We start from the raw sequence: 25,897 nt of genomic DNA, 5'->3' as shown, positions 1-25,897 counted from the left end.
GGTCAACTTTAGGGTATAATTTAACTGATAAGAAAGAAAGGAACACTTTTCCATCAAAAACAAGAGACTGCTTGTTTTTAATGGTTAATAATCCTATATTCCTTCATTCTTTCAATCGTACTTATTGATAGCTTCCTGTGTGCAAAGCACTGTACTAAGCACTTATCGCTGCACTAAACGCTTAGACTCTACATAAGAAAATGCAGAGAATTTGCTTGAGGACCCTTAGAACCTGTCAATGATTATACATACTCGAAACAAATATTGTGGATTAAAGGTAGGAACGAGATACTTTTATATTGAAAATAACTGATAAACCATAAAACATCAATGGAACCTCAATAAGCTTTATGAAACAGAAGTTGGAAAGGAAAGGAAATCTTTCTAAAGCAGAGTTGATTTTATCAATTGAATCTCATTTCTTCAGTGAGATCTGAATTGAGTGCTTAGGGCAATTTCAATTGTGGAACACCGTTCAAGAAGACACCGTGTTTCATACCAGATATTGTACCAGATATGTATGAGAAAAGGTGGTGTCAATCAATGAAATATTTATTGAACATCCATGAAGAGTATAACACTATCCAAGGGTACTGGACTGACATATGACTTAGGTTTTCAGTGATAGTTTCTGAGGATGTTGGTCCAAAAAAGTGTGTTTAGAGGTACAGATGTGCCATATAAAGGAACAGATAGAAGTCATTGTCTGTCACTGAGGAGTTTTTTTAAGGTATTTGTTAAACTCCTACTACTTAGCAGCCACTCTCGTAGCACTGGGATAAGTACGAGCTAATCAGGTTGGACACCGTCCAGGTCCCACATGGGGGTCACTGCCTTATTCCTCATTTTACAGATAAGGCGACCGAGGCACAGAGACGTTAAGTGATTTGCCCAAGGTCACACAGCAGAGAAGTGGCGAAGCCGGGATTAGAAAACCGGACCTCTGACTCCCGGGACTTTGCTCTATCCACTAGGCAGCACTGCTTCTCTGGGAATAGAGTGAAATCTAAGGGCAATAGGGAATGGCTGTAGTTTGCTGAGTGAAGAGTGAACAGCCAATTCATTCAACTGGATTTATAGAGTGCCTACTCTGTGAATTGCCACTAGTAATTCTTCCCAACAGTCACTTCTATAGGAGGGGTCAACACAATTAAAATCGGGTCCAAAATGGAAATCTCCATTTCTGCTTAACTTTGCATGGTACTGAAAGGCAAAAAAGGGGTGAAGAAATACATCCCTTTATGACTCACAATCCTGTTATCTGTCTTTCGCAATTCTTTAGGGTTTATCTTTTTTTACAGCCAGGTTGGCCAAAGCCAAGGAATTTCCAACAGAGCACTATTACCATATATCCTAGCTTAGTCTATCTGTGAAATGTTGACAGAACTTGAACGGTCCAGATGGGCAAGCTGGTGGGACCACAGAGAAGTGCCCACACCCATCCCCGCTGTCCGGGGAGGAATTGCAGTGAGGACGACGGAGATGGTGGTGCTGCCGGTTTTGTGCTGCCGGTTTTGCACCTTTTACTTCATCGTCTTTGCCCTCTCCCTCTTCCATTTCCTCCCTCTCATCCTCCTTTCCCCTCAATTTTTTCCTCTCCTGCCCCCACTGTTCCATCCCTCAAGTCTCCATCTGCAATTGCTGCCATGGGCTCTAAACAAAGATGGCACCTCTGCTCCCCTTCATTGTAACTCCAGGATGGGAATAGATGGGAGCCCTTGACACTGTCCACGAAACAGCCTATGCTAATGGTCCGTCGGCTTCAGTGGGTGGGACATGTGAGTCAGTCCGTCGATCGTATTTATTGAGTGCTTCCTGGGTGCAGAGCACTGTACTAAGTGCTTGGGAGAGTATACTATATAACAAACACATTCCCTGCCCACAATGAGTTTACAGTCTAGAGGAGGAGACAGGCATTAATGCAAATAAAAGAATTAGGGACAAAGACATAAGTGCTGGGTGGGGGACGACGACTGGGAGTGGGGATGAATAAAGGAAGCAAGTCAGGGCGATGCAGAAGGGAGTTAATAATAATAATAATAATAATAATGTTGGTATTTGTTAAGCGCTTACTACGTGCCAAGCACTGTTCTAAGCGCTGGGGTAGATACAGGGTAACCAGGTTGTCCCACGTGAGGCTCACAGTTAATCCCCATTTTACAGATGAGGTAACTGAGGCACAGAGAATTTAAGTGACTTGCCCACAGTCACCCAGCTGACAAGTGGCAGAGCCGGGATTCGAACTCATGACCTCTGACTCCCAAGCCCGGGTTCTTTCTGCTGAGCCACGCTGCTTGAAGAAAAGGAAAAGATGGCTCAATTAGGAAAAAAGAGGGGTTAGTCAGGGAGAATAATGTGAGAAGAACGGAGGAGAGTAAGAAGGCTAAGCATCTGTCATAAGACTACACGAACATAAGTATCATTTCTTGTTCAGACCAATCGTTGAGCCTAGAATTATTTCTCTGACAGTGGCAACATTGATCTTCCTAAATATTTACCCTTACTTTTTGACGTATACCATCTAGCATCCACCATTTTGCCCCCAAAGCCCTTCCTTTTCCATTAGCCCTTCCCCAAATTTCATCCCTACCTCTCTTGAACCTGATTTGCACAAATCTGGATAGGCAAAAATTCCACTGTGCAAGAGTTGCTTCCCTTGGGTTTGCTAAACGAAGCCACCTTCATCCTCCACCACGTGCCCCTCAGTCTGCTAATGGAAGCTTAGTAATCATCAATCTTAGGCTAACTTTGTCCGGACGTTTCACGGTTTTGTAGACATCAATCCTGTCCCTCTAAATGTATCCTCTTTCTCGTTTGAAGCATCCTAACCTATCTGATCTATTCTTTCTATTATACTCTCACAAACTCTTACTACAGTGCTCTCCACATGCTAAGTGCTCAATAAATACGATTGATTGATTTGACCTATCTTTACATGGAAGTTTCTCCACACCCCTTTTCATCTCTTGTTCCTTTTCCTAGCTCTTATCTGTCTCTCCCAAGATGTAACAGCCCAAACTTCAATATGGAGTTGAGCATTTACTGTTCCATGGTTTATGAATGAAATATCTATGTTCTTTGGTTTTTTTTCCCATTTTTTCCGGGGAATGTGCAACATTGGGATGGCCCTTTCTTATTCTTCACGATTAAAAGTAAAATCTTCATCAAATCTTTCCTGAGACATAACAGTTCAGGGTCTGTCAGCATGCTGTTGCAATCAGAAATTCCATTCCCTAAATATATGACCCTGCATTGGCTTCCTATAAAATTTCAATTAATTATTGATAATTCATCAATTTATTTATTAAATACTACTTTGTGCTGGAGTCTGTATGTTTCCTACCTACTCCTTTCCTCTTTTCCTATTCTTGTCAATCAATCAATGGTATTTATTGAGCACTTACTGTGTGCAGAGCACTGCACTACATCTTTGGGAGAGTAAAATAGGTTCCTTTCCAACCACAAATTTACGGTCCCACCGTTAGCTTCCCTCATGTAATTTAAATCGATAGTAGGAATTCATCATTAGCTTCTAAACTTGTTTTTTCCAAATGTTGAGCAAATCTTTTTCTTATCAGCAGTGTAATGGTTGTACATACTTAGAATTGCCAGTTGGCAATTCACAATGTTTTCAACCTCAGGGATCTTCTAAATGTTCCATGCTAGTTCCCGTATTCTCTTCAATTACACCCACTTCATGCTTTGTCCCTCTTCTCATGGCAAAGCCTATACTCTATGTTCTGCAGATTAACAAACAGCCAATTTAGAGTGAATTGGTAGGTTGAATAGTAAAAAAAAAACCACCGGTTATGATACCTTAGAGAAAATTAGGGAATTTTTCCCTTTGGAATCCTGATTTTCGAGCGGGACGATTATAGAAATTGCCTCCGGGAGCAAAGAACTTTGATGAGAAGCCAGTCTTTGGATGATCAACAGTGATATACAGAGATTTAAACCTGACACACAAGAATCTTAAAAGTCAGTAATTTTAATCTGTTACCCTTATGGACTCATAAAAATAAATGTAGTTTCCTGTAGTTCTTTCATGCTTTCAAGAAATATTCTCAGATATTATTTCATAAAAAAGGGAATGACATGATCTCATAACTGATAACATTATTTGATGTTTGATGTAGATTTACTCAACGTACTCCATTAGGCCAAACAAAAATACATATTTCTGCCTCTTCTGTGCTTGTAGAAACATTTCTTAAATATAATTTCTTTAGCATGATTCAACTAGTTTCCATACACTACATTTGATTTTTTTTAAACGATTTCATAATTGTGGTACTTGTTCAACCAAGCACTGTACTAAGGCCTGGAGTAGATATGATCAGGTCCCATTTGGACCTCACAATCTAAGTAGGAAGGAGAACATTTATTGAGTACCTATTTTACAGATGAAGTAACTGAGGCAGAGAGAAGTTAAGTGACTTGCCTGAGGTCACACAGCAGGCAGGTGGCAGAGCCAGGATTAGGACCCAAGTCCTCTGGCTCCCAAGATGGTGTTTTTTCCCTATAGATTGGGTGACTATCAATAAGTTGCTCACAATAGATTGCTCTTATCAGGAAATCTACAGTATTTATTGCACATCTACTGAACGCAGAGGATATGATTAAGGGGACAGCGTGGCTCAGTGGAAAGAGCCTGGGCTTGGGAGTCAGAGGTCATGGGTTCGAATCCCGGCTCTGCCGCTTGTCAGCTGTGTGACTGTGGGCAAGTCACTTCACTTCTCTGGGCCTAAGTTACCTCATCTGTAAAATGGGGATTAACTGTGAGCCTCATGTGGGACAACCTGATTATCCAGTACCTACCCCAGCGCTTAGAACAGTGCTCTGCACATAGTAAGCGCTTAACAAATACCAACATTATTATTAAGCTCTTGGCAGAACACAATGGAAGACAGGATCCCTGCCTACAAGGAATTTACAGACATGCAGGAGAGCATATATAAAACAATCTACAGTTAGGAGGATGAAAAGCTCAGATAATTGGGTATGTAAAAGGATTCATTTAAAAATCCAACAGAAAATAGTGCATCCTCTCCATCCAAACTGCTACCATCTGGATCCAAGAGAAGCGGCGTGGATCAGTGGAAAGAGGCCGGGCTTGGGAGTCAGAGGTCATGGGTTCGGATTCCGGCTCTACCACTTGTCAGCTGTGTGACTGTGGGCAAGTCACTTCACTTCTCTGGGCCTCAGTTACCTCATCTGTAAAATGGGGATTAACCGTGAGCCTCACGTGGGACAAGCTGATGACCCTGTATCTACCCCAGCGTTTAGTACAGTGCTCTGTACATAGTAAGCGCTTAACAAATACCAACATTATTACTTATGCTATCCCACTTCGACTACTGCATCTGCCTCCTGGCTGACCTTCCTACTTCCTCTCTTTCCCCCACTCCAGTCCGTAGTTCGCTCTGCTGTCCGGATCATTTTCCTTAAAAAGGTTCAGTCCCCCTTGCCCTAGTCCTCATGAACATGCAGTGTTTGTGAATCCACCTCTACACTGAATAGAAACTCCTTATCGTTGTTAAAGCACTTTACCACTTTGCTCCCTCCTATCTACCTTGCTGATTTCCTACTAAAACCCAAGCCACACACATCTAATGCCAAACTACTCCCCGGACCTCAATCTCAGCTATCGCCCTGTCAATGCCTTGGCCATGTCTTGCCCCTGGCCCGGAACTCCCTCCCTCTCCGTATCCAATAGACGATCACCTTTCCCATCTTCAGAGCCTTATTAAAATCACATCTCCCTTTATGTGCTGTTCTTGCACTTCTATTTCTACCCTTTATTTTACCCTATCCTCGGCCCCACAGCACTTAATGGCCATGAGACCCAGCGTGGTCTAGTAGGAAGAGGACAGGCCTGGGAGTCAGAAGGACATGGATTCTAATACCAGCTCTGCCATTTGTCTGCTGCGTGACCTTGAGAATGTCACTGAACTTCTCTGAGCCTCGGTTACCTCATCTGTAAAATGGGGATGAAGACTGTGAGCCCCACGCGGGACAAGGACTGTGTCCAACCCGATTTTCTTGTATCCATTCCAGCGCTTAGTACAGTGCCTGGAACATAGTAAGTGCTTAACAAATACCATCATCATTATTTTTATTACTTAGCTTCTCTGTGCCTCATTTATCTCACCTGTAAAATGGGGAATAAGACTGTGAGCTACATGTGGGATGTGGACTGCATCCAACCTGATTAATTTGTATCTACCTTAGCACTTAGCATAGTGTCTGGCACCTAAAAAGCACTTAAATATGCTAAAAATATCAATAATTTATTTATTCATATCAATGCCTGTCTCTCCCTCTACCACGCAAGCTCCTTGCAGGAAGGGAACATGTCTACCAACTCTCCCAAGCAGTAAGTACAATGGTCAGCACGCAGGAAAGCCTCAGTAAATGCGAATGATTGACTGATTGATCAAGTGTGAGTCTGCGATGTTTTCACTTGTACATTTATCAAAACCAAACTCTGAGCTCTCTGATGGCTCAGTGAAGAGACCAGGCAGTGGCAGACAGGAAAGGGCATGTCCCAGTTTCTTCCTTGGCTGTTGCTTCCAATCCTGTTCCTTTCCTGACATTTTATACTGTCTGCTATAGGATTGTACTTCTTCCTGCTTTTCCTTCTTGAAAATCTCTTTAACTGTTTCTTCCCCATTAACACTGTCATCTCCCTGAGTGCAATCAATCTATTAGTGGTATTATTGAGTGTTTACTATATGGAAAGCACTGTACAGAGTCCTTAGGGAATGCTCTAAACTCCTCTAGACTGAAAACTCATCTTGGGCAACCATCTATTCTCCTACAGACCCTTGATTAAGCTTCTACTGGGACTAATGATGCTAATTTAGTCATTTTTTAAATTATATTAACTCTCTCCAGATGTGTCTATCCACATCTCAGCCCCACTGCCATTTAAGGTTGAGATGTCCCTGTGGATTAGGAATTATGCCCGCATTCCTAGGCTTGAACTTTTCCCCAGAGCTCAGTGCAATGTTCTGCATAATGGAAGCACAAGACGAACACAAAAACTAATAGTGATTTCATGACAGTTTGCACAAACAATGGAACAAACATTGACCATGAACCTAAACTGTTTGTACAAGCGTGTGAGAGGGACTCATAGGTTACGGGTTTACAGAGGCAAAAAACCAAGCAGAGGTTACTGTCTGCACTCATCATGGAGAGATATCGTCAGGAAGTGCTTCAGTAAAGGAAAAGGGCAAACTAGAAGAGCAGGGGATGGGGGACGTGATTCCAGACAAAAGAGGCCATATGAGAGAAGGCTCAGAAGTTGCATCTTGGTGATGATGGTGTTTATTAAGCATTTGCTCTATATCATGTACTGAGATAGATACGAGATGATCAGAACCTAACCGGTCCCTCTCTCACATTCATTCATTCATTCACTAGTATTGATTGAGCGATTACTATGTGCAGAGCACTGGGGCTCACAGTCTAAGATATCCTTTTTAGACGGCAGGTTATTTTTTCCCCATTTTACAGATGAGAAAAACTGAGGTACATGCAGGTGATTTGTCCAACATCACACAGCAGGAGAATAGCAAAGCCAGAGTGAGAGCCTGAATCTCTTGGGAGTCAGAGGTCATGGGTTTGAATTCCGGCTCTGTGCCTTCCACTACGATACACTGTTGTATAATGAAGTGGTGTTAATCGATGACCTTAAAATCCCTGTCCAGGCCTGAAGGTTCTTGCCCAGGCAGTTGATCTGTGTTTTAGATACTCAGAAAATGGACTCAGGGCTCAAAAAGGTCAGGTCTGGCCTCTGAGAACTGCAGAACCTCCAAAATCCAGTAGCCCAAGTCCTACCTAGATCCTGGATCCACAGCAAAATGCAGCCATATTTTCTGAAAATTACAGAACTAGACTATGAGCTCCCTGAGGGCAGAGATCGTGTTTACCTCTCTACTGCACTGTGCTCTCCTGTTTAGTGCAGTGCTCTGTGCACAGAGAGCACTCAATAAATATCCCTGACTAAGCGAAGGCAAAATTCCTATCTGTGACTGTATTTCACATTGACTGTATCCTAGTCATTTTCCTTCCTGGCATTTCTAGCAGTGTGGCTTAGTGGATTGAGCGTGGACCGGAGAGTCAGAAGGTCCTGGGTTCTAATCCTGGCTCCACTACATGTCAGCTGTGTGAACTCGGGTAAGTCACTTCACTTCTCTGGGCCTCAGTTATCTCAGCTATAAAACGGGGATTAAGAGTGTGAGCCCCACGGTGGGACGGGGACTGTTTCCAACCCGATTAGCTTGTATCTACCACAATGCTTAGAACAGTGCTTGTCACACAGTAACCACTTAACCAGTACCATTATTATTATTATTATTCGTTTGGAAGCAAGGCAATAAATAAGCCCAATTAATTATATGGCCTGTGGAGGTGCCAAGCTTCATGGAAAGAGCTCAGGATTGGAAATCAAGAGCCTTGGAAACTAATCCCAACTCTATACACGCTTGCCTGCTGTGGCCCCTTGGGCAAGTCACTTAACTTCTCTGGGCTCCATTTTCTTCAACCGTAGAGTAGGAATTTAATACCTGTTTGCCCTTCCCATTAAACTGGGAGCCCCATTTTGGAGAGGGACTGGGTCTGAACTGATTTTACCTACCCCAGCACCTGGCACAGTACTTGGCATATAGTAAGTGCTTAACAAATATCATAATTATTGTAGTTATTAGTGGTCCTTCTGGGCAGCTCTACCTAACTGCCTTACAGTCAACTGAAAGCACTTCTGTAACATCGAACTGGGGCAGGAACCAACTAGCGTGATTCCCCTTTGTTTTCTCATATGCTGACTCTGCTCCTGCTCTTGAAGTAGGTCAAGGAGGAGTAAATAATGAAGACCACCAGTCAGAAGCCAGGGATTTTCCAACTCTGTTTCCCTTCCCGAATGCTAACCTTGTTCCTCCTCCCTCATAATTAATAGAGTCAGTAAAAAGATCCCCGCCCACGAGGAGCTTACAGACATTAAAATAAATTACAGATAGGGAAAGTCATCAAGTATAAGGACATGCATATAAAGTTCCACGGGGGCGGGGGGGATACCAATCAAAATGATTAAGAAATACACAGCCTGGAACATAGTAAGCACTTAACAAATATCGTAATTATTACTAAATGAATAGGTGATGCGAGGGGGTGGGGGGAGGAGGTGGGGGAGGGCTTAGTCCAAGGTCCTGCCCCTGCTGAGCCCAAATACTCCAAGGCACACCGTCCAGAGGTGGGGGCATGCTACAGGTTTGGGAACTGGAGGTCTGGACAATAGAGAAGAAGGTCAAACTCATATTCCCCATGTTCCATAGGGAAGCCTGGTCTGTTTCCTTTTGCTTCCTTGTCCCCTGTTCCTGGAGTGGGGCTGGGGGGGAATAGGGGTAGGAAGGAGTAGAAGAGGGAAACTGGGCTCCGTTCTCTCTCTGCAGCCAGGTGCTGCCTAACCTCCGGATGTAAACAAAGAAGTGCATACCGTGAGAAGTGAGGGAGAAAAAATATGGCATTCTTTAAGCACACACTATACATAAAAATAAGTAGGAAGGAGTGGGATTTAATATCCATTTTACAGATGAGGAAACTGGCTTAGAGAAATTAAGTAATTTGCCCAAGGTCATAGCAGGGAAGTGGAGGAACTGGGATTAGAACCCAGGTTCTCTGACTGCCAGGCCTGTGATCTTTCCACTAGGTCATACCCCTAGATCCCATTGTTCTTGAATCCTGAACTTTTCCTGCAGTCTTTCAGATACTATAAGTACTATTTCACCAGGCCCTGGAGATCATGGGACGATACGGGGTTTCAAGCTACTCAGCATTTGTTCCTACCTGTCGTTTCATATCACTTCTGGTGACATTTAGTCCACACTTGAGGCAAATCCGTTTCCAACTCAGAGCTCCTGGTTGACCTGTCTGCAGAAGACAATGAGCAAGTCTGAGTTGAGCAAAGGAGGTGAGCTGGGGCACAGAAAAAGATGACAAGGAAAATAAGGTAGTTCAGGAAATTCTGGTGAAGGGCTCTAAAACAACTTAGGCCTTATTCAAAGTGCCAGTGCTGGAGAGAGATGAGATGCCACGCTAGCTGCTATATGAATCTGCTTTTTGTAGGTAGTAATGATCGTGCTGTCTTTTATCTTTTGCCCTGCGGTTTCAAAGTCATGCACCTCTGCTAGACTTGTCTCTTTACCTCTTACTTTGTGCCAACTGGCTTTCTCCACATAAATGGAGAAGAAATCATACAGAGGAATGGTTGCCGATGCCAACTTCTGACTGGAAGGTGTGTATGTGGATAAGCAATAGGCCTGGCCAAGGATCCATGAAGAATTTATGGCAAAGAGAAAATTTCATAAATTTCCAAAGCTATTAAAATGCTCAATTGTGCAGGCAGTAGGTAAGATCTAATTAAATGTAGTAAATGAGCAACAGGAAAGCAGCATGGCTTAGTGGAAAGAACACAGGCCTGGGAGTCAGAGGACCTGTGATCTAATCCCAGCACCACTCTTGCCTGCCGTGTGACCTTAGTCCAGTCACTTGACTTCTTTTAACCTCAGTTTCATCAACTGTCAAAGGGGATTCAATACTTTTTCTCCCCCTTACTTAGTCTGTGGGACAGGGACCAGGTCTGACTTAACATGTATCTACCCCAGCTCTTAGAAGAGCTCTAGACACAGTAAGCACTTAAATACCATAATCATCAATCATTTTACTAAAAAAAAAAGGATACAGAGTTGAGAGGTGATTATTGTGCATTTTTAATCAAGATAAGTTTTGAGCTTCAACTAGAGCCCAGAAATGGACTATAGTCCACTAGGTTCCTTGTCTTTCTGTATGCTCTGAGATTTGTTTATGTAGTTGCATGAAAGCTATATGTTATTTAGTTTGGAGTATTCAAATACAGAGCATGTCTGCCCAGAGTGTATTTACGGCATAGACCCTATTTAGTCTGAAAATATTCTGCTTTGTGTTTACCCTGAATCCTAGGAAAAGTAAATTATTGGAGTCCAAAATGCAAATTTGTATCTCAGTGTAAGTTGGACTGGACAAATATCTCTACAGCAATTTATTATAGAGAATAAAATAGGCTCTACTTATGTCGAACTTGCAAACGGGACCCAAAAGACTGTTTGCTAGCATAGTAACTTCAGCAAAAACAGTCACAGAACCAATGAGACTACAAAGGCTTAATACAAGTTAAACAAAGAGAGTATTTTGTATATGTGAATATGCCCATATATGTACATTTTTTTCTTTGTGATAAAAGATGTTACTGATGCTAACATTTTTTTTAATCAGACTGGTGGATGGGATTAAGAATGATGCATAACTGACACTCGGATCTGCATGGGCATGTAAAGAATGGCCTTCACTTCACTACTTCATTTGTCCCTCATGATATTTTTGATTCCCTCTTGTGTCATGCTATTTCTAAAGCCTTGAATTGAAAAGTTTCATCCCATTTCTGATTGTTCCCAGCTTGGGTCAGTGGAAAAAGCCCGGGCTTGGGAGTCAGAGGTCATGGGTTCAAATCCCAGCTCTGCCACTTGTCAGCTGTGGGACAAGTCACTTAGCTTCTCTGGGCCTCAGTTCCCTCATCTATAACATGGGGATTAAGACTGTGAGCCCCACGTGGGACAACCTGATTACCCTGTATAAACCCCTAGTGCTTAGAACAGTGCCCGGCTCATAGTGAGCACTTAAATACTAACATTATTATTATTATGGCTATCGTCTCCAAACTCTCCACATCATTTGAGGTTTTGCTTCCTTGTGTCTTTCACTTTTTTCCTGTCCATCATGTTTATGTAACCATAATATTTATATAACTGTTTATGCCATTCTATTGCAGCTATCATCCATGGTAACGTGGCCTATCGGATGAAGATGAAATATAGCATGCATTGCTTCAGTGGTGTGATTTTACCCTATTCCAAAGCCTCCTTTTCCTATGTTTCCACTTGATAGCGTTTCTCATATATGATGGTGGTGACATTGGCTCTTGGAGTAAAATATGGCAACTGGGGAAAGTCCAAGTCCCCCATTTACAAAGTCTGTTGGATATCAAAATAGCTTTGGATACCTTCTGTTTAGTCTTGAACCATAGTTCCATGTTGCCAATCCTCTTTACCTCCCTAAAAGCACACTATCATTCTTGATTTGGTTTTTTACATCTTTATTTATTCTTACATCTTTGGATCATGCACTACCCAGGTAACAGAATTCAGTAACAGCATTCAACTTTATGTAGGTGTTGCAGCTTTTTAATTTTTTTATTTTTTAAGATTTGCCTAAACTCCTGACTACTGGCTTTAACGCATTCCATCACTTTGGTAAATTTCTTCCTCCTTTGAAAAGGGAAACAGCCAGAAAGGCAGCAACAGTTTCCATGAAATTACCCAGAAATGATAGAAAATTAACTTCCAAAGAAATTAGCCTTGGGGAGAAGGAGAAAGGCTAATCCTGAAATAAACTCTGACAAGATGCAAAATTGTTACTCTCTTGGCTAAAGTGTTTGCCAGAATAAATCACTGGTCAAAATCTTTCAAAAGCAGATGTGGTATGCGATCTAAGTTTGAATATTTCAAATTTCTCAGAAGGAGCCAAGATTTCCCCGCATCTTTCACGCCTGGAACTCTTAAAAACTTGAACAGCTGAGGTGCAGAAACACATTTGAATGTCAAAAATGTTAGGAAATAGTGTCAAAATGGATTGCATTTGTTGAGAATATACTATGGAGCTAGTATACAAAACCCATAAAAAACAATTCCTTCCTTTTAGGAATTTACAGTTGAATTGAACGGAAATCAAGGAACTGATCCAAATCTCTACCTTATTCTCTCTGGGCCCTCGGTTTCATCTTCAGTAAAATGATGACAGTAATCTTTCTGCTTCACAGAGATATTGTGAAAACGAAGCTGAAATTTCATATGGAAGCATTTTGTGAAGGTCAGAGAAAGGCACTAACTTTATATTGTCAAGTACCGTGAGCTGGTGGAAAGAGTAGAGGCTTGGGAGTCAGAAATAACTGGATTCTAATCAAGTTTTGCCACTTGCCCGCTGAGTGACCTTGGACAGGTAATTTAACTACTCAGTACCTAAGTATCCTCAACTATAAAATGGGAACTCAATTCCTCTACTCCCTCTCCTTTAGGCCGTGAGCCCCATGTAGGAAAGAGACTGTATCCAACCTGATTAGCTTGTCTTTCTTTCGATGGTATCTATTAAAGGCTAACTATGTGCCAGGCACTGTACTAAGCACTAGGATAGATACAAGATACTCAGATTGGAAACGGTCCATGTCCCACATGGGACTCACAGTATTAACCCTCAAATACAGATGAGGTATCTGAGGCGGAGAGAAATTCAGTGAGTCGCCCAAGTTCACACAGCAGACAAGTGGTGGAGCTGGGATTAGACCCCAGATCCTTCTGACTCTCAGTCCCGTGCTCTATCCACTAGACCACAATGCTTCGCCATACCTACCTTGGCACTTAGAATGGTGGTGACAGAGTAAATGCTTCATGAATTTCAATTAATTAAGATGGTTTACATATTGGTATGAAGGGCAGATCCCGGCTTCCCCAAATTTTTGGAGTGAGCATTACTTCTTGAATAACTAATGAAATATAACCATTCCCAAACTATTGTAGATGTCTGATAAAATGATAACTTGCTTGCCTTCTCGTCGCCTGTTCTGACATATCTTTTTTTAAAAAAAAAATCAATTTTTTCTAATCTAACTCATAAAATAGTTCAATTGTTTTCAGAACTTTCTTTTTTGATACAAAGGATGATGAGATCCTGATAGAAAGACCACTGCTGAAAGACTATCTCTTGGGGAGAAAGGAATATCTAATAGATTTTAGATAAGTTGAAACAAAAATCATGAGAATTAATCAAAGTGAATGCAGGATTAGCGTGGCTCAGTGGAAAGAGCCCGGGATTTGGAGTCAGAGGTCATGGGTTCGAATCCCGGCTCTGCCACTCGGCAGGTGTGGGACTGTGGGCAAGTCACTTCTCTTCTCTGGGCCTCAGTGACCTCATCTGTAAAATGGGGATGAAGACTGTAAGCCCCACGTGGGACAATCTGATTCCCCTGTCTCCCCCAGTGCTTAGAACAGTGCTCGGCACATAGTAAGCGCTTAACAAATACCAACATTATTATTATTATTAGGATTCCTTAGTGAAAAGACCATAAACCTGGCAGTCAGGAGCCCGGGTTACAGTCCCGACTCTGCCTCTCATCTGCTGTATGATCTTGAGTATTTCACTTAATCTCTCTGAACCTTAGTTTTATCTTCTCTAAAATGGAGCCAAGATACCAGCTTCTCCCCACCACTGAGATTGTGAGCTTTCATACGTTCATTCATTCAGCTGTATTTATTGAGCACTTACTATGTGCCGAGGACTGTACTAAGCACTTGGGAGAGTTCATTATAACAATAACCAGACAGATTCCCTGCCCTCAATGAATTTACAATCTAGAGGGAGACACATCTGTGTGGGACAGGGACTGTAGCTCATCTGAGTATCTGAACCTATCTCAGGGTTCATGATGGCCCTTTGGTTCACAGGAAGCACTTGAGAGACATCATCATCATCGCCATGATAATGGAACCTACAAGAAGTGCCAGAATCTAAGCCCCATCAAGTTGCAGCAGAAAAATAGCCTGCACCTTAGAACTCTGGATGCAGCCTCAAAAACAAAAAAAATCCCTCTCAGGTTTCACAGATGTTAACTTCAAGTTTGCACCTGGTCACAGCCCCGGGGCAGGAATAAAGAACACAAGTCAAAGCAGAGAGACATGAATTTACAGCACTTTGAGAGAAGAACTAACAGAATTTTAAAAAGGGAGTTACAAATGTCCAAAACGTTTTCAGTTGTTAAATGAATACTCTTTCTTATACAATCGATTCCTTTTCCAATTCCTGAAGTTTGGAAAGACTCTCACTGTCTACGCAGACGCTCTGGGTTTTATGAAAGTGTAGTCTCTCCCCTGAAATCTCTCAACCACTAATTTAGACTAATTGTAACTTACTTCCAGAATATATGTGTTATAAAAGCCACGATGTGCATATAAGAATGAGATGAAACTATGATGTGTGGTTTACTATGCTTTTCTATTTTGGTGAAAATTCACATTTAAATCTACTTTGTTTACCCAAAATGTCTCTTACGGTAAATGTCAGAATAATCTGAATAATGAAAATAAAAAGCACCAGCTTTTTCACATAAGTCATGGCTTCATTCCAGGAGAGTTTTAAAATGTGTTTAAAATACATGGAAATGACCCAGAATGTTCAAGAAGTAATTTCAATGTTGGAGTACTAGTTTCTGTAAAAAATGTCACAGGCAAGTTAGAATCAGTATAAATATTTAACCTAAGGGTATCCATATTCGTTTTATCCAAACCATACTTTGGGAAAATCTACAGGATCAATTTCGTATTGTGAATGGGGGAATCCCACTTATTGCAAATAAGAAAAATGTGTATTTTGTTGTTGTTTTTAGTCAGAGAAATGCCATTTCTAAGCCAGGCTAAAATCAAGGGAGAAAGAATCCTTCAGTTAATATACTTTCCGAGCAAAGGAAGCAACTAAGTAAGATAAATTGCAAGTCAAGTTGCTATGCTGAACTGGACAAGCACTTTGGGATCCTAAACAGACGAGAAAGAAATAAAGCAAATGAAAAAGAGGCTGATAAAAGTTTCTGGCTACAATACAGGAGACATATCATTACCATATGATCTAATGTGGGTGTCAGCCCGGACTGTGCTCATTGAGGGAAACCTTATTTTTTAACTGTGCTATGGAATAGAAGCAGGAGGATTTTCAACCAAGTGACAGTCACAGAGCAGAAATCTGCCCCCCTCCTCCTTTCCCCACCTGCAAACTCTTTTGCTTGGGCTGACTATTTAGTTTAATTACATCTCAGCTTTGAGAGCTCCCCGTTGCAAATCCCCGGATTAAAAGGTATGGTTTTCAATAATTGTCCTGAACTCGACTAATAAACAACTTCAGACTAGAGTAAAAGGGGAGATTTGAGGGGAATACATTTTCCCTGCTAAACTTTTAGAAGATTTAATGTTGCATTTTGTTACTTGCTTGGTACGATGGGTAATGCAATTCATTTTGAAGCATTGAATCTATTTCTTGTAATTAACTTGTTCTTGCTTTGATCATTGTAAACCCTGAAAGACTTTTGTGAAGGACTGTAAATTTCTGCATCAGTGTGTTGTTCTGTGTTTGCAATTTAACTACAAGTCCCATATCTAGTGTTATCAGGGCAGTGTTTATGAGCAAAATGTATTTAGTTGGATTTATGCATTTAGGGATATGGGTATTCTGAATTCTCATACGGTACTTCATAAGCTTCAAAAATAAAATACAGTGATTAGTTACAGAGATGTATTGAATGTTTCTTCAACATTGGAAAAAAACCCTATGGCACACGTTATTCGGCAGAGTTGAAAGTAAACATTGAAAAGTATTTACGTTGGCTTTTAAAACCAAAACTAGGAGTTTCCATAGCCAGCAGTATTATTCCATCTATGTGATATGTGTAGTTTCTGTCATTATTTAAAAGCAAATAAAGTTTCATTTTAGGACTTTCTTCAATCAAAATATAGCCCCCTCCCCCCTCACCCCAGTCTCCTGCCCACCCACCCTCAAATTTTAAATAATGACCACTAATAGAGTGGGCTTTCAATGACGTTTACTGGTGTGGCTTTTTTGTCTTATTATTTTGCATGAAATACACCCAAGGGGAATCCAAAGCTACCTCTACTTTTGATACATTTTCTCACTCTATAATTGATTAATAAGTGTTTTCTGTGAATTTCAATACACATTTCTCATACTTTCCTTTAATTGTGAATTGCTATGTTCATTCCTCATCCTCTAAATAATTTTCTGTACTGAAGGCTGGATTTGTCATCTTGTCTTTTTCCTTAAATTCCATGAAGAAAAATCTTTGTTATTGATGTCAGATGATGTCATAGTTATGTTGATACTGATAGTGGCAATATTCATTTATTCATTCAATAGTATTTATTGAGCACTTACTATGTGCAGAGCACTGTTCTAAGCGCTTGGAATATACAGCGATATCAGGACTGAGACTGTGATCAATGTGAATAACAACATCTAAATTAATTACAGTATTTCAACTGATCCATTTTAAGGTAATCTTAGTGGAAAACTGATTATTATGCATTTGCTATTTGTGATCGATCCATTAATATCTCTTGAAAATAAAAGAAAGAAATTATCAAAGTGAAATCTATTTCAAGTTTACTTATTCATGTTTGCATTGTTTCTATCCCGGCACTTAATACAGTGATTAGTTCAGAGAAAACATTTAACATATTCCACAATGAGTAAAATACCTTTTAGAAGTGTTGTTTATTCAACAAGTGTGATACAGGCCATTGCTTAGACTGTGAGCCCCACGTGGGACAAGGATTGGGTTTGACTTGATTAAGTTGTATCAACTCCAGAGCCTGAATCATAGGAAGTATTTAACAATATCATTATCATTTTTATTACTATTATCATTATCATCATTTGTGCATTAAATCCTAATGTATATTGCATCAGCAGAATTCATTAATGAATTGCCACCGAGATATCTCTTTTTTGTTGTTTTTTCCACTCTAAAGTGCATAAATGAACTACAGATATAGCTTTGGGCCACATAATCTACCAGCGATTTAGAATCATTATTATTAATAACACTAGTCACAATATCTGCCTGATATCTCTAACAGGTAGCATGCCATTATGAGTAATTAAGGCATCTTGAGTATGGAATTTGGATTACTCGGCTCTATGCCCAATATCAATTTTCATTTACCCTCCCAACAAAGCCATGATATTGAAAGGGTAATTTTTTTCATTAAAATAAAACATAACAGTAAATATTAAAGATCAAAAATGTCATAGAAATCAAGCATTACTTTCCCTTCTTGTCTGAAATATTTGCAATGAAAAAGCCTCATAATCATTACGAAGAATATCTGTATCTGTATGAGACAATTGTTTCTTAGGTGTTGTTATTAACTGCGCTTCTCTGATGCTCTATCAGTAACTCTGACAGTCCTCTCTGGACAAATCACCATGAATAAAGGAAATGCCTACCCAGAGTTTAACTCATTTAAGTAGTTCTTCGCATACTTTTCAAAAACCTGACTATAAAAGCCTAGAGAACCTATAATCAACCTTTAATTTGAAAGTGTAGCAGAAAGAAACTGTTCCCTAAAATTTAGTTGAAATAGATATTGTCCAAGCAGTAGAATAGGTTTCTAAAAAGGCCATCTTGTATGGAAAAAATGTGAATCCTTATGGGCATATTTTTTAACCTAAGAAGTCATCTTTTTTTGCAGTACACAAATAGTACAAGAACAGTAAGCACAATATAGTAATTGTGAACACAAGGAGCCCAAATGGGATGTAATTAAGAAGTCCACTCCAGTGACCTGAATAGAGATGTGTACTGCGTCGTTTTATGTTGAGAAATGAGAATTAGTAGATTTTTCAAGTTTAGGAAACATCTAATTCAGGTAATAATTGCGTCTTTCTGAAGTCGAGAAACAATAGATCAAGCATTTAGTATAGTCCTCTGTACGCAGTAAGCGCTCAACAATACGACACTGACTAATTTTCTTAATGAGAAGTCATATATCTAGGATTATGGCCCAAATCGCAGTTTGGACAATCATATGTAGTTTTTAAAAATTGCTTGGTGGCACTCTTAAAAGATATTGTTTAGTTTCTCATTTGTTATGGCAATAAAAGTAACTCTGGCACATTCCCCTCTGCCTTCAAAACAACTGAAAGTAGTTTGGACTATCTGTAGGTAGCAATTATATTGTCATTGAACATTATCTGAGTATTTGAAAGCCGGATATGATCATAAAGCATTCAAGCCTATAATGTTAAAAAATGCATTTGAATTGAATTTACATAACCTTGAATATTCTTCTAAATTAGATTTTTCAAGTGTAGTTGCCATTTTTAAAATCTCACCCATAAATGGTGAGCACTCCTTGATAATTCTTTAGTGAGATATAATTATCAGCTCCTTGATTTTTCTCGTTTGTTATGAACTGTTACATCGGAAGACACAACGATACCTCCATTTCCTAATCCTTGTATTTGAATCCTAGAGTCACCGGTTCTGAATAGATGAACTAAATCATGAAGGCAACTATCTTCTTCCTTCTGCTTGCACCAGTTTGCTGGGCCAAACCATTTCACCAAGTCGGCTTGTTTGATTTTATGCTGGAAGATGAGGCCTCTGGCCTAGGCCCAACTGGCCCTCCCGAATTAGAGCCATTCGGTCCGGTCTGCCCCTTCCGCTGTCAGTGCCATCTTCGAGTTATCCAGTGTTCCGATCTAGGTAAGCATGGCAGCCCAGCTCTCGTGACCTGTTTTGAAGCTTTCAACTTAGCGATTTTAATGCGGAGTCTGAAAAGTCGGCGTCTAAATCTGCCTTTGCAACTGCTAAGGTTAGGGAGGTTGGAATGTTTCCGGCCTAAATGTAACCGTTCAGATTTGCTCACTTGAATCAAAGCAACCCCACAGTTATTGGGGGCTAGTTTAGTTTCATTTAGTTACTTCACCTTTACTAGGATACGTGGTATCCTGGATCAATACAAAGGATAGTCCTAGAGGGAAATCGATCCAGGATACCATGTATCCTCGTAAAGGTGAAGAAACTAAATGTCTTAAAGGCCGCAGGCAGTGCAAAAACCAGAGTCACTTATTGTAACTTAAGATAATAATGGTACTTGTAAAGCACTGTTCTAAATGTTGGGGTAGCTACACGTTAATCAGGTTGGACACCGTCCCTCTCCCACATGGGGCTCATATTCTAATCCTCATTTTAAAGTTGAGGTAACTGGGAGCCAGAGAATTGAAGTGACTTGCCCAAGGTCACACATGGTAGACATGTGGCAGAGCCGGGATTGGAATCCAGGTCCTTCTGACTTCCAGGCCTCTGCCCTATCCACTAGTCCTGACTGTTTCTATAAGTAATAGTGATATTGATATAATGATGTTTGTTCAGCATTTATTTCATGCCAAGCATTTTAGTGAACACAGGGGTAGATAGAAGATAATCAAGTCAGACACAGTTTCTGCCCCGCTTGGGATTCACGTTTTAGTCCTCTAGCCTGCAAGCTTACTGTAGGGAGAGAAACATTTCGACTAACTCTGTGTACTTTCCCAGTCATTTAGTACAATGCTCTGCACACAGTAAGTGCTCAATAAATATCGCTGACTGATTGTTACAGATGAGGAAAATGAGGCACTGAGAGGTCAAGTGACTTGCTCAAAGTCACACAGCAAGCAAATAGGAAAATCAGGGTTAGAAACCAGGCCCTAAGACCCCCAGGTGCATTGTCTTTACACTAGGCTACTCTGCTTCCCAATATAACAATCCCAGAGTTGAGAAAGGATAGTGACTCATATGGTTGAAATTGAGGAAAGCCTTTCAGGGAATTTCGTCTGCATTTTCTTTGCATGTTAAATGTTTTTCATAAAAGCTTAGGACAAGAAAAGCATTTTAGGACTCTCTTCCAACTCCACATCACTAAGAGGGCTTCAAGCCACCAACAAGCCTGCAAAATGAAAAGTGGCCATGGAGTAATATTGCATTCAATGTCTTGGACATTACAGAACTCATTTTTTCAAAGATGATAAACTTTCCTACAGTTCATCTCTTCTCAGAGAGCTTGGATCTTTCATCCTTCTCTAATTTTGTGCTTCTATGGTACTCACAAACTATTTTCCCCTGACATCGTTCTTGTGCATCTTTTACATTTTCAACCTCTTTCCTTGGGATTTACATATATTCCGTCTCTCACTTAGATAATCCTTATCTAGTCTTTTTTCCCCATTATACTGTAGTCCTCAAGGAAAGGGACCCTCTTCTCATTCTTTAGGGCTGCGCAAGAGTAACCAGCACAAAATGGGGCCCCAATCAATCAGTATATCAATCAATTTAGTAATACTACTTATTCAGAGCTTAATGTGTGCACAGCACTGTTTTAAGCGGTTGGGAGAGTACAGTACAGTAGAGTTGGTTACAATAATAATAATAATGATGGTATTTGTTAAGCGTTCCCTATGGGTCAAGCAGTGTTCTCAGCACTGGGGTAGGAACAAGCTAATTAGGTTAGAAACAGTCCCTGTCCTACATGGGGCTCAGAGTCTTAGCCCCCATTATACAGATGAGGCTTGTGAGGCCCAGAGAAGTTAAGTGACTTGCCCAAGGTCCCGCAGCAGACAAGTGGTGGAGCCGGAATTAGAACCCAGGCCCTTCTGGCCCCCAGGCCTGTGCTCTATCTATCCACTAGGCCATGCCGCTTCACGACTCCTGCCATAACGAGCTTACGATCCAATTGACGAGACAGACATTAAAATGAACTGCAGAACGGGGAAGCAGCAGAGTATGAGGATGTGTTTATAAGTGCTGCGGGGATGGGAGCATCAGTGTCCTCAAGGGGTACAGCCCCAACTGCATAGAGGATGCAAAAGGGAGGTTGAATAGAATGGGGAAAGGAAGGATTAGTTAGAGATGACTTCTTGGAGGAGTTGTAATTTTATTAGGGGTTTTGAAGATGGGAAGACCGGTGGTTTGGAGGGTATGAAGAGAGAAGGATTCCAGACCAGAAGGAGGATGTGGACAAATCATCAGCAGTGAGACAGATGGGATCCAGGTGCAGTGAGTATTTTGGTGTTCAAGGAGCAAAAAGTGTGCAGGCTAAGTTGTAGCGGGAAAGGAGTAAGGATAGGTAGGAGGGAGAGAGCTGCCTGAGTGCCTTAAGGTTGGCGGAGAGGAATTTCTGCTCGATATGGACATGGATAGGTAACCATTTAAGGCTTTTGAGGATCGGGGAGATATGCACAGAATGATTTTTTGGATCAGGGCAACAGAGTGAAATGTGGACCCAGAGTGGAAACCCAAGATGGAAACCCGCAGTGGGAACTTTTAATTGGCTTACTGCCTGAAAGAAAGCTCCAATAATAACTGGTTCATTGTATTATTAGGCCAGGTTTACTCTATAGAACTGAACTCCAGAAGACATGACCTCATCAAATTCCTATCAAGATACAATTACTGCAATCTTAATGTTTCCATCCAAACAATATGTCCAAAATATTAATCAGATCATGCGAGAAGACGCTCCGTAAAATACATAGGCCGCCATAGACTCTCTTAAGAATATCCAAATCTTCAAATCTCCTCCCCTGCCTTGGGGGAAAGGAAAGTCTGGATTTTATATTCAACTCATTATCCACTAGGAAAGGAGCTCTATTAAGATGAGTATTCTCTTCAGATTTCTAAAGAATTCCATATGGTTTACCTCCAATTCAGACTGCTAGAACAGCTGAATATAGAGGTGTCAATAGTGTTTCCACTACTTGGGGGATTAAGATAAATTGCAATAATATTTTTTCTACCTGACTTTGTATGCCAACACATCATTTAAGATTCAGGGAGATCCACTTTCATCAGTGGAACAGAAAGATTTAAAAGGCAACCTATTTTATATATGTTTCCATCTGCATATATTGTCCCTAGCACAATCTATATTTACCAATGTGCTCAAAGGTATTAATAATGGTGGTATTTGTTAAACGCTTACTATGTGCAAAGCATTCATTCATTCAATAGTATTTATTGAGCGCTTACTATTTGCAGAGCACTGTACTAAGCGCTTGGAATGTACAAGTTGGCAACAGATAGAGACAGTCCCTGCCCTTTGATGGGCTTACAGTCTAATCGGGGGAGCACTGTTCTAAGCGTTGGGGGGGGGGGGGATACAAGGTGATCAGGTTGTCCCACGTGGAGCTCACAGTTTTAATCCCCATTTTACAGATGAGGTAACTGAGGCACAGAGAAGTCAAGTGACTTGCCCAAAGTCACACAGCTGACAAGGGGCAGAGCCATGATTAGAACACATTACCTCTGACTCCCAAGCCCACGCTTTTTCCACCCAGCCACGCTGCCACAGGGGAAGGGGGAAAAGGGGATAAAATGCAAATTAAAATAATGTTTCAATGTGAAATATTTCATGGAAAGAAAACGAAAGTGTAAGATAATCATTCGTATTCATCAAGCACTTACCGTGTAGAAAGCACAAGGTACTAAGTACTAAGCACTTAGGAGAAGGCAATATAAGAGTTGGTAGTCAAGTTCCCTGACCACAGGGTGCTTGCAGTCTAGAGGGGGAAACAGACATTAAATATGAATAAAGGAATTACAGATATGTAATAATAATAATGTTGGTATTTGTTAAGCGCTTACTACGTGCAGAGCACTGTTCTAAGCACTGGGGGAGACACAGGGTAATCATGTTGTCCCAGGTGGGGCTCACAGTTAATCCCCATTTTACAGATGAGGTAACTGAGGCACAGAGAAGTTAAGTGACTTGCCCACAGTCACACAGCTGACAAGTGGCAGAGGCGGGATTCAAACTCATGACCTCTGACTCCCAAGCCCGGGCTCTTTCCACTGAGCCACGTGCTGTGGGCTTGATGGTGGGATGAATAAATGGTACAAAGCCAAGATCAAGGGTTAGGCAGAAAGAAGTGGGAGAAAAGGAAATGAGGGCTTAGTCAGGAAGGCCACTTGGAGGAGATGTGCTTTAAATGAGGCTTTAAAGGTTAGGAGGGTGCTTGTCTGTTGGATATGAAGAGGGAAGGAGTTCCAGGCCAGAGGCAGGACGTGAAATAGACAAGTACGGGATACAGCGAGTATGTCGGCATTAGAGAAGGGCAGTGTGCAGGTTGGATTCCGGTAGGAAACAGGGATATACGATAGAAGGGGGCAAGGTGCTTTAAAGCTGATGGCAAATCGTTTCCATTTGAAGCAGAGGTGGAGGGCAACCACTGAGGTTTTTGAGGAGTGGGGAAACATGGACTGAAGAATTTTGAAGAAAATGATGAGGGCTGCAGAGTGAAGTGAACTAGAGTGGAGAGAGACCCGAGGCAGGGAGGTGAGCAAGGAGGTTGATGCATTTATCAAGGTGAGCTGGGATAAGTGCTTGGATTAACATGTAGAGGACCAAGGCGAAAGTAAACGTAAGAAGTCAAGAGACATAGAAAAAAACGATAAAGGATTATGAAGAAAAAAGGCTGGTTATCTGAATCTGAGCTTCTTAGGATGATTTCAGGTCTGAGCCCTACTATCTTTCAGGTGTTCTGCATGCAGTGTCCTTAAGGCATTAGACATTAGTTTAAATGCCAAGCAAACATTGCTATGTGTCGTGGGCCTAAAGCTCAGTCGTCCTCCTCGAAGGGACCTTCCTAGTTAGTGAGGGGATGTGTCTCCTCTGCTACCAACCAGGAGCCTAGTGGCACGTATGGGGCCAAGGAGACTGCTGGGATTTCGGAACTGGCTCGTTGTGGGCAGGGAATGTGTATGTCTATTGTTCTATTGTACTTCCAAGCGGTGTGTTTTAGTGCAAAGAACACAGGTTTGGGAGTCATAGTTTGTGGGTTCTAATCCCAGTTCCTCCACTTCTCAGTTGTGTGACTTTGGGCAAGTCACTTCACTTCTCGGTGCCTCAGTTACCTCATCTGGAAAATGGGGATTAAGACTGTGAGCCCCACGTGGGACAACCTGATTCCCTTGTGTCTACCCCAGCACTTAGAACAGTGCTCTGCACATAGTAAGCGCTTAACAAATACCAACATTATTATTATTAACTTCTCTGTGCCTCAGTGATCTCACCCATAAAATGGGAATTAAGTCAGTGAGCCCCACATGGGACAACCCGATTACCTTGTATCGACCCTAGCGCTTAGAACCGAGCTTGGCACATAGTAAGCGCTTAACAAATACCGTCATCATTATTATTATTACAGTGCTTTGCACACAGTAAGCACTCAGTAAATACTATCGAATGAATGAATGAACAAATTTAACAGCCTCAGAGGCTCTCCAGAAGGACACTCTGTGGCCTGGTGACTTCCAAGGCAACCATTCTGGTCACCGGTAAGCTCCTCTTCTAGGCTGTAAACTCCTTACCGCCAGTGGACGTGTCTACCAACTCTAATGCAATGTACTCTCCCAAGTGTTTAGAACATTGCTCTGTAAACAATAAATACCGTTATAAGGCCAGTTCATTCTCACTCCAATTCTCCTAAACCCACAGAGGGCTTTCTTCCCTCTCTAATGGAGTAATGGTCAGAGAGGAAGCAGCCTATCAACTTGACTCCAGCCTGTGGCCCCCGCATTATCTAAAACCCTAGTTAGCTTTTGAATAAACACCCACAGTCACTGTTGCATGTGGAATGTATCATTGAGAAACTAAGCGGTGGTCATTTTAACTATTAAATACATAGCTGAGCCTTTCTGAAAAGAAAAAATCCACCAGATTTTACATGAGTCACTGTTTTGATGGGTGAATCGAGTGCTTTGAGAGATGCTACAACTCTTTCCAAATATTAGTTCTTAACTAATTATTGCTTTAATGCACTTTTAAATGTCCTCGGACTGGAGGGAGAGCTGAACAGTTTAAAACCATCCTAGAGGCATTTTTCTTCAATCAGTCCATCTGACTTAATGAATTGAAACATTTGATTCAGTGTGCCTTGTAAACGTAATAAGCTCCTTCGGAACCAATGTAGAGTCTTACTTTAAAACCTTAAAAACTCTTAATATTCTATATAGAATTTCCACTGGGAACGATTACTACTATAAATTAAATATTGTTATGAAAGCACATCTTCAAATTGACCCAAAAGGGTTGGATGAGAGGGGAATTAATATTTTACCTATTTTTGACGTTAAAAGCCTGAGATCTCAACAATGCCATATTCTGCTTGCCCATCTCAAGGACATTTTTCAGTTAGTACTGTTGGTTAG

At 41.1% G+C, this 25,897-nt stretch overlaps 1 protein-coding gene and 1 long non-coding RNA gene across 3 annotated transcripts in view; one reads left to right on the top strand and one right to left on the bottom strand.

Moving 5' to 3' along the window:
• LOC114816473 overlaps positions 1 to 25,897 on the bottom strand; it is a 192,747-nt gene that overhangs the window by 68,048 nt on the left and 98,802 nt on the right. Inside the window, exon 1 of one of the 2 annotated variants that reach the window (XR_005660752.1) lies at positions 9,850 to 9,928. The exons of the other annotated variant lie outside the window; for it this stretch is intronic. This is a non-coding gene — a long non-coding RNA (uncharacterized LOC114816473). Of the gene's footprint in view, positions 1 to 9,849; positions 9,929 to 25,897 lie in introns of those variants that run through there. 2 annotated transcript variants of the gene reach the window in all.
• DCN (decorin) overlaps positions 15,792 to 25,897 on the top strand; it is a 39,210-nt gene continuing 29,104 nt past the window's right edge. The window contains exons 1-2 of the mRNA XM_001511850.5: positions 15,792 to 15,990; positions 19,185 to 19,417. Coding sequence (XP_001511900.1) covers positions 19,216 to 19,417 — 202 coding nt within the window. The 5' untranslated portion in view covers positions 15,792 to 15,990; positions 19,185 to 19,215. The remainder of the gene's footprint in view (positions 15,991 to 19,184; positions 19,418 to 25,897) is intronic.

Source organism: Ornithorhynchus anatinus, chromosome 14 (genome assembly GCF_004115215.2).
Source record: "Ornithorhynchus anatinus isolate Pmale09 chromosome 14, mOrnAna1.pri.v4, whole genome shotgun sequence".
NCBI classification, from domain to species: domain Eukaryota; kingdom Metazoa; phylum Chordata; class Mammalia; order Monotremata; family Ornithorhynchidae; genus Ornithorhynchus; species Ornithorhynchus anatinus.
Note: the sequence above shows the minus strand (reverse complement) of the source record. Positions and strands in the feature narration are given on the sequence as shown.